This window comes from Mya arenaria, chromosome 5, assembly GCF_026914265.1.
Source record: "Mya arenaria isolate MELC-2E11 chromosome 5, ASM2691426v1".
Classification (NCBI taxonomy): Eukaryota; Metazoa; Mollusca; class Bivalvia; order Myida; family Myidae; genus Mya; species Mya arenaria.
In genome coordinates, this window is record NC_069126.1 from 37,313,262 (window position 1) to 37,330,990 (window position 17,729).

At 35.0% G+C, this 17,729-nt stretch overlaps 1 protein-coding gene across 11 annotated transcripts in view; it reads left to right on the plus strand.

Moving 5' to 3' along the window:
- The window catches only part of LOC128233936 (AMP deaminase 2-like), a 68,524-nt gene that overhangs the window by 22,664 nt on the left and 28,131 nt on the right, over positions 1–17,729 (plus strand). For 6 of the 11 annotated variants that reach the window (XM_052947825.1, XM_052947826.1, XM_052947827.1 and 3 more), the window contains 8 exons: positions 1,406–1,420; positions 1,939–2,128; positions 2,611–2,628; positions 8,116–8,216; positions 8,480–8,598; positions 10,725–10,854; positions 12,437–12,571; positions 13,216–13,278. In XM_052947825.1, the coding sequence (XP_052803785.1) occupies positions 1,406–1,420; positions 1,939–2,128; positions 2,611–2,628; positions 8,116–8,216; positions 8,480–8,598; positions 10,725–10,854; positions 12,437–12,571; positions 13,216–13,278 (771 nt within the window). The remainder of the gene's footprint in view (positions 1–1,405; positions 1,421–1,938; positions 2,129–2,610; positions 2,629–8,115; positions 8,217–8,479; positions 8,599–10,724; positions 10,855–12,436; positions 12,572–13,215; positions 13,279–17,729) is intronic. The other 5 variants (XM_052947835.1, XM_052947831.1, XM_052947830.1 and 2 more) reach the window with 5 other exon arrangements.

Genomic DNA, 17,729 nt, shown 5'->3' on the forward strand with positions numbered 1-17,729 from the left:
CAAAGTCTTTGTTGCTAACTTTACATTGACAAGAAATAAAAAAGGTATTAGGATAGTAACTAGTAATTTTTGCCAGGTTTTTCTTTGAAATAAAATTTTAATGATGCCATTTTTTGACACTCACACTTAATCATAATGAAAATTTTGATTGGTTGATTTGTTGGCAATATGTATTTTTCGGACCGTATCAGTATTGATTTTTGAATCAAATAACATGTTCCCAAGGATAAGATTTTTGTTTGGAACATTTGGGACTATTCTTTAAAACATTCCAATGTTCATGACGAAATTATCATTTTAGCGTTCAAAAACTTTGCATGATATATACACAGTAATATACATTATTTGATAGTGTATTGCAAAGGGAGGCAACTGCTGAAAACTGTTGTACACATTTCAACATCTACACTTACAAATACGACATCAGATGCATAAACAAATTTGATGATATCTTTGATAAAAGGTGATTTTTAATTAAACAAAATACGTTTTTCTTACGTTTAAGCTTTTTCAAGCGGTGTTTGATAATTGACTAAGATACAATCTTTATTATTTTTTACATCTGGACGTGAAAACTGTCCATCAGACAGACCGACGCCATTATTAAGTCAGACCAGTCAAAATTTACTGGTAAGGACTGTCAGAAATATGGTAGTTGTTGAGAGATAAGATCCTGTAAATTCTGTAGCATTTTTTTGGTTTTATGACCCCAAAATGTGGCATACAGTAGTTGCACCGTCTTGCTGTCAGTGCGTCCGTGTGTCCATCCGTGACATTCTTGTCTCAGCAATAAGTTTTACTTCCCTAATTTCATTTAAACTTCACAGAATAGTAGAGCACCATAAGTAAGTGTCACTTTTATCTCAAAGGTCAAAAGTCCCACTTAGAGGTCAACATTATACAATATATAAACACCATTATTTGTCTTAACTGTTAATGGGAATTCAATCAAACTCCACACAGTTGTAGAGCACCATGGGAAGGTGTGTCATGCGTTCAATTTGTGCTCTTGTAAAACATCGATGTCACTTTTGTTTTGTTTGGTTTTGTTGTACTGTAAGATGTTTTGTGTTGATAAAAGATTCTGATAGTCTCATTCAAATGCACCTGAATCTCAGTGAAAAAGCAAAGCTTTGAATAAGAGCTGTAATTATGTTCCTTTTGGATTATGCAATGGTCCAACTACATCACATTGATTTGTGGCAGTGTTGTCTGTTTGTACTTTTGCTTTATTGTAGATGATATTATTAGCTTAGTGGTCAATTTGGCTATGCGAAATTGGGGACATTTATCACATTATTGTGACCACATTGCTTTGTTATACTAAAGTTCTCTTTGTTACAGATGGTAAAACCAGTGTTATAAAAAAAGAAACTTCTAATTTTTTTCTCATGTTTCTATTTAGAAATTTTCTGGCCCGGTAAGTTTTGGGAAAATTGTTACTTGTGAGAATTTGAAGGAAGGTGAATTAAAGGCATGAAGATAAATTTGAAGATGAACATTTCCCCCACTATGCATGGTTTCAAACTAACATGTTTCTGGTTTGTTCCGCGAAGTTAAAAAACTATTTTGTTTTTTTTCCTAGAATGCGCTCCAAAAACATATCCATATTTTCTATTAATTTCAAAATAAGGTTATGATATGTTATCTATTTTTTTTAGGCATTAAACACAACTGATGCTATTTTACTAACTTAAAAGTAAAACACATGTGCTATGTTACACTCATAAGATGTTTCAATGTCTTCAAAAATGCTAAAACATCAGACTACATTTAGTTGTTGGTAGCTGTTTTCCTTATTATTAATTAAAATTTCTTGCTAGTGTTATAAACATATTTTGAAATGGGAACTCATCTAGAATGATGTTTCTATTACCAGAATACCAATGTGTTTCCCATATTCCCTTGAACTACATGAAGAAACTGTTGTATGTTTAGGTACCCCAGAAGGACCTTGAGCTGGCATCTCAGAGCCTGGTGAAGGCGTTGATGATCCGGGAGAAGTACATGGCGATGGCCCAGCAGAGTTTCCCTACCATTACTGCACGCTTCCTCCAGTGTCTCGAGGACAAGGAGGAGTTCCAGGCTCTCTCAGAGGGCATCAGCACAGACAAGAAGTTACTCGAAGGTACGTGTACTCTGAGAAATGTTGTATGATAGGCAGAGTTAAAATGAGAATTCAATACTTGGCTGCTATATATATATATATATATATATATATTCCTATTCATATATATGATGTTATGCATTAAGGTTGGATAACAGTTAAGGGAGTTCTTAGCTGAAGATTTTTAAAATGGCACATTGCAAATTCATCTGCAAGTATGTGAGAGTTTTAGGAAACTTCAAAGCTTAAAATTAATAGTATGAGGCATTTAGGCACATCCTTTATGTGTGATTGCATAAATCGAGATACAAATGGAGAAAGCAATTGAGGGCTTTTGTCTTAAAAATGTTCAAAACAATCTGATGCTTTTCCCAAATCGTAATGGGGTTTCAGGTTTGCTTTCCATTGAAAATAACACAGTTTTGTCTTGTGTTTTTAGGTCTGCCACGAACAAAATAATATGCTATTGAATTCTTAGAGTTGATAACATTAATCTATTACAGATTTGCAACGATTGAGAGGTACTTAAGCTTGCTAAGTTTTTTCTATGGGTAACCATCCTTTGTTATAGGAAAACAGTTTCCAACAAAAAATATATGTTAAGTCATTTTTTTTTATTAATTCTTAAATTTGCATGCTGATATCTTTTTTTTCTCAAAAATAACATATGTATAGAATTTCAAAGTCTGGTATCTATTAATGTTTATACAAGTATGATTTCAATATTTAAGCATACTTTGTTAAGTGTTAAATGTTGCTTCATTGTTTTAATTATTCAAAAGTTTTATATTGCTTTGAACTTCATTGATGATATTGCAGAAGAAGTGTGGTTAACAAAGAAATATATTTGGTTACCCAATTGCTTTGAATGCCTACACGTCTTGGTATTAATAAGTCTACGTGTCCAAGCATTTAAATGTGTTTGTGGTATGGGTATACTTACATCAGCTGCATATCGGGGAGCTTGAGGGGATATGTTACTAAAGATGAGGACTGAAAACAAAGTCCACAGTGTTGTTTATAAATGGTAATAATGGTAGAGGCCATATTTAAGACTGTTATTTTCTGGTTAACGACTACGTGCATGCACCCATGATATAGCCACACACCAGGTTTGCTTCAAATTAATCTAAAAGATTGAAAATACAAATGAATCATTCAATAAAATATATATAACTACTTGATATTTTTTATTATCAAGTTTACATGAAATGCCTGTGTTTTATCCCGCAAACATGTGCCACATACTGTAAATGTTGGTAAATATAATGATTAACTTGTTTGTGTTACTGTTATATTATAATGATTGGAAGACAATCCAGGAGAGAAATGTCTGGAGTTTGGAGTCTGGATTCCAACATTCGACAGCATTTTCCTCAAGACAAAAAAATAAAATAAATTAAATTGTATCATCAAAGAGCAATGAGAGATTATTTAATGACAAGAAAACATAAACAATACCACGTTTTATTAGTATTTTTACACGATGATTTTTAAGAAGAGAATTTTTTTGGAAGGTCTTGAACCAGTCCTTAGATATAATGCTCATATTGTGGTTACTAAACAAATTCACCTGAGCAGTTTGTATATTCAATCCAGTAAGGTTTCAACATGCTTCTAAACCAATGGACAAGATGGGTTTGTGAACATGAATTACATGGTAAAGCAGGCATGTTTTTCACATGATTATGTAAACAGACATGGATTGCACAATGCTCTAAGAAATGGAAAAGTCTAGGATATAATGAATGATACAACGATGTACCGTATTATATCATGTATAGGACGCCAGCATAGATAGGACGCAGGCAAAAAAATCGTTGAGAAAACGGGTAAAACCCCTTAATATATAAGATAGGACGCAGCGGAAAAATGTCAAAATCGGAGCCAAAAAATTGAGGTTGGTAAAGTATTAATAATACAACATATATTAAAGTAAAAAAAAAAAATGTATAAAAGGCATATTTCGATAAGTGTCTTGTGTATTTCGATATTTAAACGTACACAACAATGATATATGTCTTGACATTTTGAGAACATTCACGCATAATATAAGACTTATATAAATGCTGTAATAGACTAGTTCGGACTGACAGTCAACCGTTGCAACCGTTGCATCTCCCGACATGCCTTCTGAATGACAGTCAACCGTTGCAACCGTTGCAAAACTGTGTATTGTCAAAACTAATGATTGTTTTGATAAGGCTTGTCGCTGCGCGGATTAAAGCATGTCAGCATAATTATTGCGTGTCGGTAATTAGCCTTGCCAGCAGAAGGCACCTCGGGTAAAGTGCGAACAAACAACAATACGGTACTACCATCGCAATAGCTTGTTCTATTGATGTTTTTCTAATGACAGACAGCGGGTGTTTTTCACACCTTCGCACATTTGAAAAGATTTGATAGTGACAATAATGCTACTTTGCGTTATGCACATTCCTTTATTATTTTTTTAAAACAGTAACATACAACAAAATGTTTTGTAAAATATCGAAACATTAAAATCATGAACAACGATTAATTGATAAATACCTCCTTTCCGATTTTCCGTTGCCGTTATAACTCAATCCAGTTAAAGTGCTGACTCACATCGAGTTTTTGTGAGTAGCGTCCCTTTTGTAAAAAAAGTAAACACTCGTGTTTGTTTTCAATTTATTTCTCAATAAATCATTTTAAAGTAAACATTCAATATATTTCTGCGTGTGTTAACTTGCATGATTTTACCTATGCCAGTTGTTCACTTCGGTGACGCAGTACAGATACTTACTATTACCGCGTTCTTCCCCGGTCCGATATTTTCGACCTGAAATGGACTTGGAAAAAAATAGATGAAATTCTAATAGCATAGAAAGGACGCAGGCAATTTTTAAGACGATAATTGGGGGTAAAAAAGTGCGTCTTATGCATGATATAATACGGTAGGTATTTAAAGGTAGAGCATCCTGGACTACCTTATAATTGCATGAAATTGAGTTGTATCATTTTCTCAAACAATTATAGTAACTTATAGGCCCCTAAAACTCCCCCATATTCAGCTGATGTAAGTTTACCAGAACCACTGTTGGAACGTTTGGACATGGTATAAGCGCTGTAGAGTGATTTATTTGTATTTGGCATTAACAAATTTTTAGTGTGTGCCTTTTTCTAAAATAACAGGATTTTACCCATTCCATTGCACCAAATTGTTACCCTTGTTAAAGCTCCTCTCTCACAGATATACCGTTTTGACAACTTTTTTATTTTTTGTCTTGGAATGAGCCAACTTTTGTGTACATATATGCAAACCAGTGATATAAGAATGCTGACAAAAGATCAGATCTCAGATTTTCATATTTACTTTATTTTTTTAAGTTAGAAAACTAAAGTTTAATTGCGTTACTAGCGCTTTAAGAAAAATGCATAAAACATCATTTTTGTTGTCGCCTGATAAGGCGGCATATAGGGGTTAATTTTGTCGGGGGCGGCGGCGGTTGCGTCCCGTTTTCGCTTGTCCGGGGCATATCTTGTAAACTATTAGAAGTATCAATTTGAAATTTCATTCGTAGATAGATCTCATTTAGGGCAAGTGCAGAGCATAAGAACTGTTACTCTTGCTTCCATATTTTCGGAGTAATTGCCCTTTGTTAATTTTCATGCTTTAAGTTTTGTCTGGGGCATATCTTGTAGAATGTAAGAGGTATCAACTTGAAACTTCATATGTAGATAGATCTCATGAAGGGCAATTGCAGTGCATAAGAACGGTAACTCTTGCATCTATATGTTTAGAGTTATTGCCCTTTGTTAATTTTCAAGCTTAAATTTTGTCCGGGGCATATCTTTAAGAGTTATCAACTTGAAATTTCATATGTAGATAGATCTCATTGAGGGAAAGTGCAGTGCACAAGAACGGTAACTCTTGCAACTATATGTTTAGAGTTATTGCCCTTTGTTAATTTTCAAGCTTAAATTTTGTCAAGGGCATATCTTAAAGAATAGAAGAGGTATCAACTTGAAACTTAAAAGGTAGATAAATCTCATTGAGGGCAGGTGCAGTGCACAAGAACTGTAACTCTTGCTTCCATATTTTTAGCTCGACTATTGGAAGAATAGGTGGGCTATACTACTCGCCCAGGCGTCGCCGTCCGGTTAAAGTTTTAGGGCAAGTTGGGATTTTCACTTATAAGTCCAATACCCTACATTCAATACTTAATATTTCACCCAGTTGTTCAGGGCCATCACATGATGAGGTTAGATAACTCCATATTATTCTTTACACAGATTATGGCCCCTGATTGACTATGGAACTTAGGTTAAGTTTTAGGGCAAGTTGGAATATTTATTAATAACTTCTATAGTATATGTTCAATTGACTTAATACTTCACACAGTTGTTCAAGACCATCACACAATGAGGTTACATAACTCCATATTATCCTAAATACAAGTTATGGCCCCTGATTGACTTAGGTTAAAGTTTTAGGGCAGGTTAAAGTTTTAGGGTAAGTTGGGATTTTCACTTAAAACTCCAATACCATTCATTCACTTGACTTAATACTTCACACAGATGTTCAGAGCCATCACATAATGAGGTTAGATAACTCCATATTATCTTTTATACAAATTATGGCCCCTGATTGACTATGGAACTTAGGTTAAAGTTTTAGGGCAGGTTGGGATATTGTTTAATAACTTCTATACCATTCATTCAATTGACTTAATACTCCACAAAATTGTTCAGGACCATCACCCAATGAGGTTACATAACTCCATATTCTTAATACAAGTTATGGCCCCTGATTGACTTAGGTTAAAGTTTTAGGCAAGTAAAAGTTAAGGGCAAGTTGGGATTTTAATAAAAAAAAACTTCTATACCGTTTATTAGATGCACTTAATAAAATTCAAAATTATTTACGACCATCTTACAACAAGAAACATAACTCTGTTTTAAACCTAAATACAAATTATGGCCCTTGATTTTTTTAATTTTATTTTTTTTTATTTTTTTTTATTTCCTTTGAAAGGCATATTTGTATATTCTTAACCACATTTTTGTAATGGGAAATTAAGTTTTTTGATTGACTTGCGTCATTGTTTGGGCGGGCTGGTGGGAGGGCAGCATCAAAGTCACCCTATGTATTGAATAATTTTAGTTAGGTTTGACATAAAGAGATCAATCTTGGTATTATTACATCGTTATTGTATTCTAAGTCAAAGCGGCGTAGTCGAGCGCGCTGTCTTACGACGGCTCTTGTTAGAGTTATTGCCCATTTTAACTTTCCTTGTTAATTTTTGTCTGGCTTAATGCTGTTACCTTCAGTTCAAATGCCACCTACACTTGAAAGTTAAATGGCAACATCAATGTGTATAAATGTATAAAATGCCAATCTTACAGCTATAATGTTGACAGTAAATAATTCATCAGGCGACACATCCGACTTGCCGAAATAGTTGTCAAAACATTCAATCTGTGAGAGAGCAGCTTTAGGCATGAAATTTTGTAATGTAGGTTGATTGGTTTGATTAAAATTAGAAGAAGCTATTTATAAGAGTAGATAAAAATGTAGTTATTCAAACACTTTCTCAAAATGAAATGTTGGATTTTTCTATCTTTAGATTTCTTTAAGATTTTAATGATATAAATAAACACAAAGTTTTTCTTCTATTGATATATTTGCAGAATTTGCAGATTTAATATTATATACACAGGTGTCAGTATCTGTCAAGGATATTTAAAATTGTGTACAAATAGATCACCATCTCTGGACAATATTGCCCCCTGGTTATTCTTTTCAGATAATTTTGCTAGTTTATATTACCTTTGTTCTTAAATCTTTATTGGTTTTAAAACTAACTTTCAGATTAAAGTGCAACATACCCCTCCTTTTATGATATAAATGTAAGAAAAAGAAATATTCAAAAATATTTTTTGTTGAGGTATATACGGTATTGCAGATATTGTGTTAGGTTTTAGATAAAACCATAAACATTTAGTTCAGGATATGAGAACAGAATGTCCCTTGTTGTCTCCAGAGCACCCGATCAACGCCCCAAAAACACTTGGTGATCCATTCAAGGTGGAGCTACCGGAGGGGGTGGGCTGTAGTCTGAAGATGAGCAAAGGGGTCGTTAAGGTAATGTATCCCAGGGGGTTCCATATATAGCCACACTTGTACAGTCTGGCTATAAACATTAAGAATTTATTAAAACTTTCATGACGTTTTCTTATTTGATAGTTGAGGTATTTTTGATGTATGTGTCTGGCATAGGCATTTCTTATCTAGTAAGAATAATTTTATTACGCAATTTTTCTCTTTCCCATACACATACATCTTTTGAAAGTGAACAGAAATGGCAATGTCTTACAACTAGTTTCATAAAAAAAATCTTTGAGCAGGTGTATAAAGACGAAGAGAGAATGGCAAAAGACGAGCCATTTGAGTGGCCATACTGTGATGTGAAGACATTCTTGAGTGACCAGAACCTCATGTACTGCTTCATCATGGATGGACCCTTGTAAGTGATCATTGCATAATCAGTTTCAGTATTGTCTGTCTAATCTTGCATCCACCAGAGCCATTCATTATTTTTGCACACGGGGACGGCGTCTACGGTAAATATGGACATGCTGTAAAATCCCATGCCAAATGAGTGGTGCACAACAAGGCGCCACTTCATATTTCTTTTAGTATATACTTGTTATAATTCTATACAGTGAAATTGAATGGGTATTTTTGCAAGAATTATCATTCCAAAATGAGATAAATCATCTTTTGAATGGAGATGTTTCATAGGGACTATGATTTTACCATTTAACTGAAATTACTGCATGTTGTGACATCACAATGAAATGTTGTACCGTAAATTGCTGGTTATAAGACACACTTTTTTTCCCTCAGATTTCGATGTAAAAGAATGCCTGCGTCTTACAAAGAATAACAAGCTTTTGACATTTTTTCTCAGATCGATTTCAGGCCAAAATTGGCCCTTCAGAGAAATGAATGGTGAAAATACTAGTTTGTTTAGATTTATGTAGAAAGGGATGTCACTTGCGTCTCAAACTAGTACTGCCTTAAAGCAGTTTAACATACCAATAGTACAAACTGTTGTGATAATAGTCTTGTTTTTTCGCACTTTGCCATGTTCTTTATACTTTCCTGTAAGTGTTGACATTTTGAGAACAAACACGTACAATATAAGGTTATCGCTTTACAAAACATTTTGCTTTGTATTAGTATTGCATGGTTTAAAGTAACCATTGTCATTTTCTCGAAAAACAAGAAATTAAGTCACTGTCAACAAACATGGTGGCTGATGGTGGCAGACAATTTTAACATTTTTTCTGTGCATCCTAAAACCCAAAACATAGATTAAAAGTTTTTTTCTTAAGTTTTTCACTGATTTTTTGCCTGCGTCTTATAACCCCTGTTGTCTTATATAACCAGTCATTTATGGTACATGTAATTTAATGAAATGTCATTTTTTTTTTACACAAATGCAAAATTTAATGTATGCAAAAAAACAAAAAAATCATATGTTTTCCGTACCATATCAGGAAATCCTACACTCAGTCAGGCTGCATGAATGGTGAAAGATATTTATTTGTTTTAGGCAATTGAAAAAAAAAATGAGGTATTGTCATAGCCTTTTTATACGCCCGAAGGGTCGTATTATGTTATGGCCTCCATCGTCTGTCTGTCCGTCTGTCCGTCCGTTAGCAATTCCGTGTCCGGGCCATAACTTGGTAACTAATAAAGCGATTTTCAAATAACTTTATACAAATCATCACTACATTAAAAGGATGTGCCGCGCGCAATTTCCAGGTCCATACCTCAAAGACTAGAATCACCATGGGGGTGCGTTAGCAAATCCGTGTCAGGGCCACAACTTGGTCACTAATAAAGTCATTTTCAAATAACTTTATACAAAGCATCATTACATTAAAAGGATGTGTCGCGCAATTTCCAGGTCCATACCTCAAACACTAGAATCACCATGGGGGGGGGGGGACGTTAGCAATTCCATGTCTAGGCCATAACTGGGTTACTACTAAAGCAATTTTCAAATAACTTTATGCAAATCATCTCTACATTAAAAGGATTTGTCAAGCATGCTTTCCAGGTCCGTACCTCAAAGGCTAATTTCACTGGGGGGCGTTAGCAATTCCGTTTCAATATTGGAAGTTTAAGCCTTTGTTGTAAACACTTCACACGTAGTAAGCAGTATACTAGCATAACCTAAATGTTTATTAAAGACCTCAAGCCGAATCTTCTTCGGGCGTATAATGCTCCGTTTCGCGGTGCTCTTGTTCCATATATTGTACTTTGAATTTGATGAAGCTTTAATTTTCAGCGCTTTTTAGGGCTTCAATTAAAAACCTATGAAATTTTAAAAAATAAATGTCACAAAATAAAAGCATCTTAACAATAGTGAAGTTGGTTGTCAAAAAAATTCAATGCTGGCCCAGTTATGCCACGTCTACTGAGAACAAATATTAATAAAAAAAGACCATCTGCTTCCAGCAAGTTCAAGGCAGATTTAGTAAAGAATTTTCCGATAAATATCAACTCACACTTCTTTTACAGACTGACATTTGTACAGAATATTTGAAACAACATTATCAGAGGTTTTATATGTTTCAGGAAGTCATTTTGTTTTCGACGACTGAGCTACCTGTCGGGAAAGTTTCAACTGCATGTCTTACTAAACGAGCTGAAAGAATCTGCCGCTCAAAGATCCGTGCCACATCGGGATTTCTATAACATCAGAAAGGTACAGGAGTTGTAAAAGAATGTTTAAGTGAGATATTCAAACCTGGTCATGACACCAACAGACCAAGTCAATGACTTGTACTAATGATTTGGGCCAAACAAATTTTGGTGTGCGAGTGAAACCATTTTCATGATTTAACATTAAGTTACAAGAATGATAATCCTGCATAACTACAACGAATTATGCCTTGTTAGAAATTTTAAGCAAACAGAGTATTCATTTGATACAATGGTTTTAAACTGTTCCAGGAGATTTCATAAACAAGTAAAATGAGTTAGCCTTGTTTAATACAACAATATGGCTTCACAAGGGTTTTTACTCTCATTTTTTGAAGATGATTTTATGTAGATAGGGGATGTCGCTAATTTTTTTTTTTGGCATTTTTTTGAAAAATGTCCATTATATCTTTGAAATGAAACATCAGTTTTGTTGGAGAGTCATTAACCTTTGAAAAACATACACAGTACCAATTTCCAGCATTGAATGACACCTATGCCTCTAAGATATTAGCCCCTCAAAGTTAGAAGTAACCATCTTCATCTTTATAAGTAAATCTTTATAAGTTAATTTCTAAGTCAACACTCATGTGCATGCTTATCTCAGTAAAATCATACTATTCCAGGTGGACACTCACGTGCATGCTTATCTCAGTCAAATCATACTATTCCAGGTGGACACTCATGTGCATGCTTATCTCAGTGAAATCACACTATTCCAGGTGGACACTCACGTGCATGCTTATCTCAGTATATTCATACTATTCCAGGTGGACACTCACGTGCATGCTTATCTCAGCATATTCATACTATTCCAGGTTGACACTCACGTGCATGCTTATCTCAGTATATTCATACTATTCCAGTTGGATACTCACATGCATGCTTATCTCAGCATATTCATACTATTCCAGGTGGACACTCACATGCATGCTTATCTCAGCATATTCATACTATTCCAGGTGGACACTCACATGCATGCTTATCTCAGCATATTCATACTATTCCAGGTGGGCACTCAAGTGCATGCTTATCTCAGCATATTCATACTATTCCAGGTGGACACTCACGTGCATGCTTATCTCAGCATATTCATACTATTCCAGGTGGACACTCACGTGCATGCTTATCTCAGCATATTCATACTATTCCAGGTGGACACTCACATGCATGCTTATCTCAGCATATTCATACTATTCCAGGTAGACACTCACATGCATGCTTATCTCAGCATATTCATACTATTCCAGTTGGACACTCACATGCATGCTTATCTCAGCATATCCATACTATTCCAGGTGGACACTCACGTGCATGCTTATCTCAGCATATTCATACTATTCCAGGTGGACACTCACGTGCATGCTTATCTCAGCATATTCATACTATTCCAGTTGGACACTCACATGCATGCTTATCTCAGCATATTCATACTATTCCAGGTGGACACTCACATGCATGCTTATCTCAGCATATTCATACTATTCCAGGTGGACACTCACATGCATGCTTATCTCAGCATATTCATACTATTCCAGGTTGACACTCACATGCATGCTTATCTCAGTATATTCATACTATTCCAGGTTGACACTCACGTGCATGCTTCCTCGTGCATGAACCAGAAGCACCTGCTACGGTTCATCAAGAAGAAGATCCGAACATTTCCGAACGAAGAGGTCTGCAAGGACAAAAATGGCAAGGTCATGACCCTGAAAGAGGTCAGTCCCATCTTTGTTTGTCTAAGAAAATAACATTTGTTTGCAGTTAAATGACTAACTCACCAAGAAAGGGACTCATTTCTATGAGGTTTTTGGTTTTCATAGAAAAGTCAAGGTTTTGCGATTGCCTTAATGACATTGCCAGTGTCTTTGTAAAGCAAGAACTTATACCTTGCCCATAAGGCTAAACCAGTTCAAGATATGTACATAATACTTAGTAAACATGTTTTCAGAGGGTGAAGTGTATCAAGGCCCATAATTTGGGCTGGGATTTCTTTTTTGATTTATGCCCCTTTTTGACTGATAACAACATTTGCTCTGTGGTGCTCTTGTTAGTCGTTCCGTGTAGAAAAATTATACAATTAGACTTAAATATATGCATCCTGCTTCCTATCAAAGGTTTTCCTTTTTTTTAGGCTCCACTTAATTGATGTCTTGGTCATTTTCTGCTTAAACAATCTGTCTTCTATCTATTATGTATAAAATGGTACAAAATGTTTTTTTGTATCAAAATAAGTTTGCATGAAAACAACACAATCAAGCAAATCATGATCGTGTATTAAATAGTGGCACTTAAAATTGAAATATCTTCCCGAAGACATTGGAAATTATTTTGGCATTTTTGATAAAAACAATGATTACAGACGCTGTATCTCAGCCAACCTTCACTCTTTAAGAGTTGTGCTCTTCAAGAGAAGTCTGATCAAGTAAGTGTGAGATGTTGTCACGTTCAGCATGGCAGTGAAATACCTTTGGCCTTTGAAATAAATTAGCAAAAACAATGTTTAGTATTATTTTATGATGCGAAATAAATAAACGAATAAACATTTCAGTTCTTTTTATTCATTACGAGTAACAACACCAGCAGATTTGATATGTCATATAGTAAATAAATCATTGAGTGGCGTCAAGGCCGTGGATACCTGACGTAAAACCCTGCCAGGAATTGAGGCGTGATGAAATGTTTAATTTAATGTAGTTGGTGTCACGGCCGTAATGATAACATTTTACACAAAACGTGCCAGCAAACAAATACCACCGGCACTCCCAAACCTGACACATGGACAAAGGGCTGAGTAAACAGCCGGCCATGCAGGTCTGGGCAAAAGACATATATTATACCACCTGTGCGATTGCACACTTAACACATAACATGGACACTTGGCTGGCAAACCAATACCACCAGCCATTAATACATGGATACACAACACATAACACGTACAGCCAACGTAAACGTATGTAATGCGTTAATTATAATTTATGAATGTTTACATTAATATAATAAAGTGGGTTTAGGATTCGTTGCTACGGAAAGTACGTTGGACCCTTAGCCCCTCTTACCATCGCGTGAATCCACAGCCCATTGAATGTTTTTTAAATAAATGCTTTCAAAATTTTTATATAACTGCATAGAAGTTAATAAGCCTCACAGCCCGGCAGAATTTTACGGCAAAATAAATTTTTAATGAAATTTATCCTTCAAAATTCTGCTTGATGAAAACAGCGAATGATAATTATATTTGCGTCCATTGCATTATCAAAGATATTCCGCGATGACGTCTTTAAGTGCGTCTAGATAAAACTCCAACCCTACTTCCGACAAATGAACACCGTCCTGGCGATAAAACCCAGGTGTTTCTGTATCGATGTCAAGCACTAGTGTATCGAACCGTTCGGTAGAACGGACCCAGCTCCTACCATACTGATCTATACGAGCCCGTTTTCACTCAATTGCTTTACTGTTAGGATTTAATTTCCACTGAATTCTATCGATAATATCTACCCGAATTAATATTGCTTGGGTATTTGAAGGCCAATCTTAAGTATTTTATTTCCTTAGTGACGGCATTACAGATTTTAACTAGAGGGTCATTCTGGATATCATTTCCACCAAGGTGAATTACGATATTTTTTGGCGGGGTACCAAAGAACACCTGTGTTTCCACCGCCCGCCGGAACCTGGACCAGGTTAGGCCACCAACCCCCCACCAGCCGATCGTAGTTTGGAGTTTTAGATTGGGAATGCCCCTCGCCTGCGCCCAAACACCGACCCAATGTGGAATGGAGTCTCCTAGCACCCAAACCTCTGTTTAAATAAAGAAAATCCTATATGTGATAATCCTTAAAGTCTGATATAATGTTTACATGAGTCAGATGACCAACAACCTAATTTAACGATGGCCGTCCGATTCTAAAACTATGGGACTGAAAAAATTGTGCATTATGCCCTGTGCGATTCAAGCATTTATGTAAGACTGCTGTTACTTGTTGTCGTGTGACTGGTTTGCCATTCCTATGTGAAAATGCAGCCACCTGTCTAGGTGCTACTGCCAAGTAGTCTTGCATTGCTCTTACAGGGCAGGGGTTTCGAGTTTCTTGCGGAATTTTAAGTGTTATGGGACCATTTTGGCTTGTTTTGGATTTTAATAGAGTTATTACAATATACATCGAATCAGGCGCAACTTGAATGTCTTTAACGCGCGCTTGGTTGCATAACAGGCTTTGCAATTGCGCGGAATAGCCTGCTTTCATATAAATCGTAACAAACAATATGCAGCACATCGATAATTGAAACGAGAATAGGCTTTGTAATGGGCCGATGGGCGTCCTTGACCTGTGAATAGCCTTCGAGCAGCTTGTTAACAGCGGAAACCCCTGTAATTTATGTTGAAATTTAATACCCGAAATGTAAGTGCGTACTGTACCTGAATCAAAATTTGCTTCGTGACAGTATGCAATAAACAATATTATATGTTGCTCTGGTATCCCGTGCAGAAATTACCAAGACATTCCTGAGAATTTCCTGGGAATTTCCTGATAAAAAATCCTGAGAAATTCTCAGGAAATTCCTGGTTTCCTGGGACCCAGGCACGGTATTGGAACAGGAATTTCCAGGAACTCCAGGACTGAAATTTCGCCAAAAAAATCCTGGGTCCAGGGTTTTCTCAGGAATTACCCAGGATCTCAGGAACTTCCTGAGAATTTCTTGGGACCAGGAACTTCCTGAGAATTTCTTGGGACCAGGAAATTCCTGAGAATTTCTTGGGACCAGGAAATTTCTGGGAAATTCTTGAGGACCAGGAATTTCTTTTGAGACGGTAGTTTTTTTCTTGTCCAAGAAAAATACAGGACCATATTTTATCTATAGTTTCATCAAAAGTAAACCACAACATTAATTTTATTCCACTTTTTATTGATTTACTATTTTACAAACAAACAATTATTTCAATTTTGTTATTCGCTGGATAAGTTCCTTTGGCATATGATCTCAAGGCATAAGCCAGTCGCAATTTAGATGACACTTGTGTTTACACCGAACCTTTTGTGCACCACATCTGAAAAGAGTATGAATATTTGTATATTTTATAATTTCTTTAAATAGGCCTCATCAGGTTAGAGCAATCGGTCAAAGGTCATTGTTAGATTCTACATTAGATTTCATGTGTGTTATATCCAATTTAATTTAAGCAGATAAATAAAAAGTAATAACTTAAAACACAGGTTTAAACTACATATTTACATAAAAAGGGTTCCTAGAATTCTTCGATATAAATGCTCAATCTTTGGTAGTGATAAACTACATTTTACATGCACAAACTTTCAATTTGCAATTGCCTTAAAGTGTTGCCCTAATATGCTTATTGCCATAATTTATAGCTAATTACATAAATCAGGAATGTAATTGTTCTTATATAATTAATAGTTCTACTTTATGCTTCACATTCATATTTATAAAAAAAAAAAGTTTGCAAACTAAAAACTAAATTAAATAACAGATATTCAGCAACCTACCATGTGGTTGAGCAGGGATTGCCATTAATGTTCTTTAGCTTTCCAACTTTCCCATCATATCTTGTTTGGTCACAGGATCGGCATCTTTACCACAGACACAACATTGGTCATCTATAGTATTAAAATAATAGGAAAATGCACATACACACCCACATGATCATCAATGATAAATTAATGATAGCTCATTTGTAAAATTGTAAAACTATTATAAAGAGAATATAAAGTTAAATGAAGCTTATACTTTCATGTAATAGCACTTGCATATATTCATATAATTACACACATTGTGTTACAGTCATGAGGCTTCAAAACATCCCAACATTGTGTTAATGAAGGTAAAAGAGAGCATAACACAGAATGTTTAAATGCTGTCAGATAAAGAATTGCAAAAACATTATACTTAATCACTAACCATATTGTATTTATGTTCTTTTTACTGTGTAATAGCATTAAAGATACATGTTGAAACTGTTCTTACCTTTTAAATGAATTGGAAAAAGGTTTATCCATCCAAAATATGAAAAGCTTCAGAAACCACCATGTTTACTTTCTTCTCCATACATTTGAATTTCCTACACAAATGAATGTTAACCTGATGCTGATTGGCTGAGATAAATCTCTGTGGGAAGCTTTCTGCCTGACCTTTCAATGGGCTGATAAGCCCAGGATGTGAAACAACTGGACTCATGAAGAGTGAAAAAATTCTTGAACACATAGCAATAATAACCTTTCAGCAGTTAACTTTCTGTTCATTTAAATATAAATGTTAATTGCCGTAAATGTATGATAGAACAACATATCATTATTTTATTTAGGAATAATACAATAAAAAAAACAGTTGTATATTTATATAAATATATATATATTAGAGTTTGAAATGATTTTGACAGTATTCTAAATTAGTTATTAGTTACATATTAATTTCATTTTATTCATTAGAATGAAGATAAAGTTATTCTAATCAAAACCTTCTTTTTTGAATAATGCCTGCTATTGCAGGAAAAACAGGAATTTAACTTTTGAATGTTTCCTAGCTACCAGGATAAACAAGGAATTTTGTTTTGTTGCTGAATTTTTGAGAATTTATCTAAATTCCTGACTTTCAGGATAGTTTGAATGTAAAATTCCTGGTGTTGACTTATAAATTCCTGGTTATCTTATTTGCTAAAAGAAAAGTCCTGGAGTATCTTGGAATTGTCCTTGTCCTTGTCTCTGGGTAACTAAAAAATCCTGGTGTGCCTGGAATACCAGGATACCTGCTCCAGGAATCATGAGATTCTCAGGAAATTCCCAGGATTTTGAAAAGACCAGGATAAATTTCTGCACGGGATGGGCCAAAAACAAGGGAGCTTATATTCAGAACGGA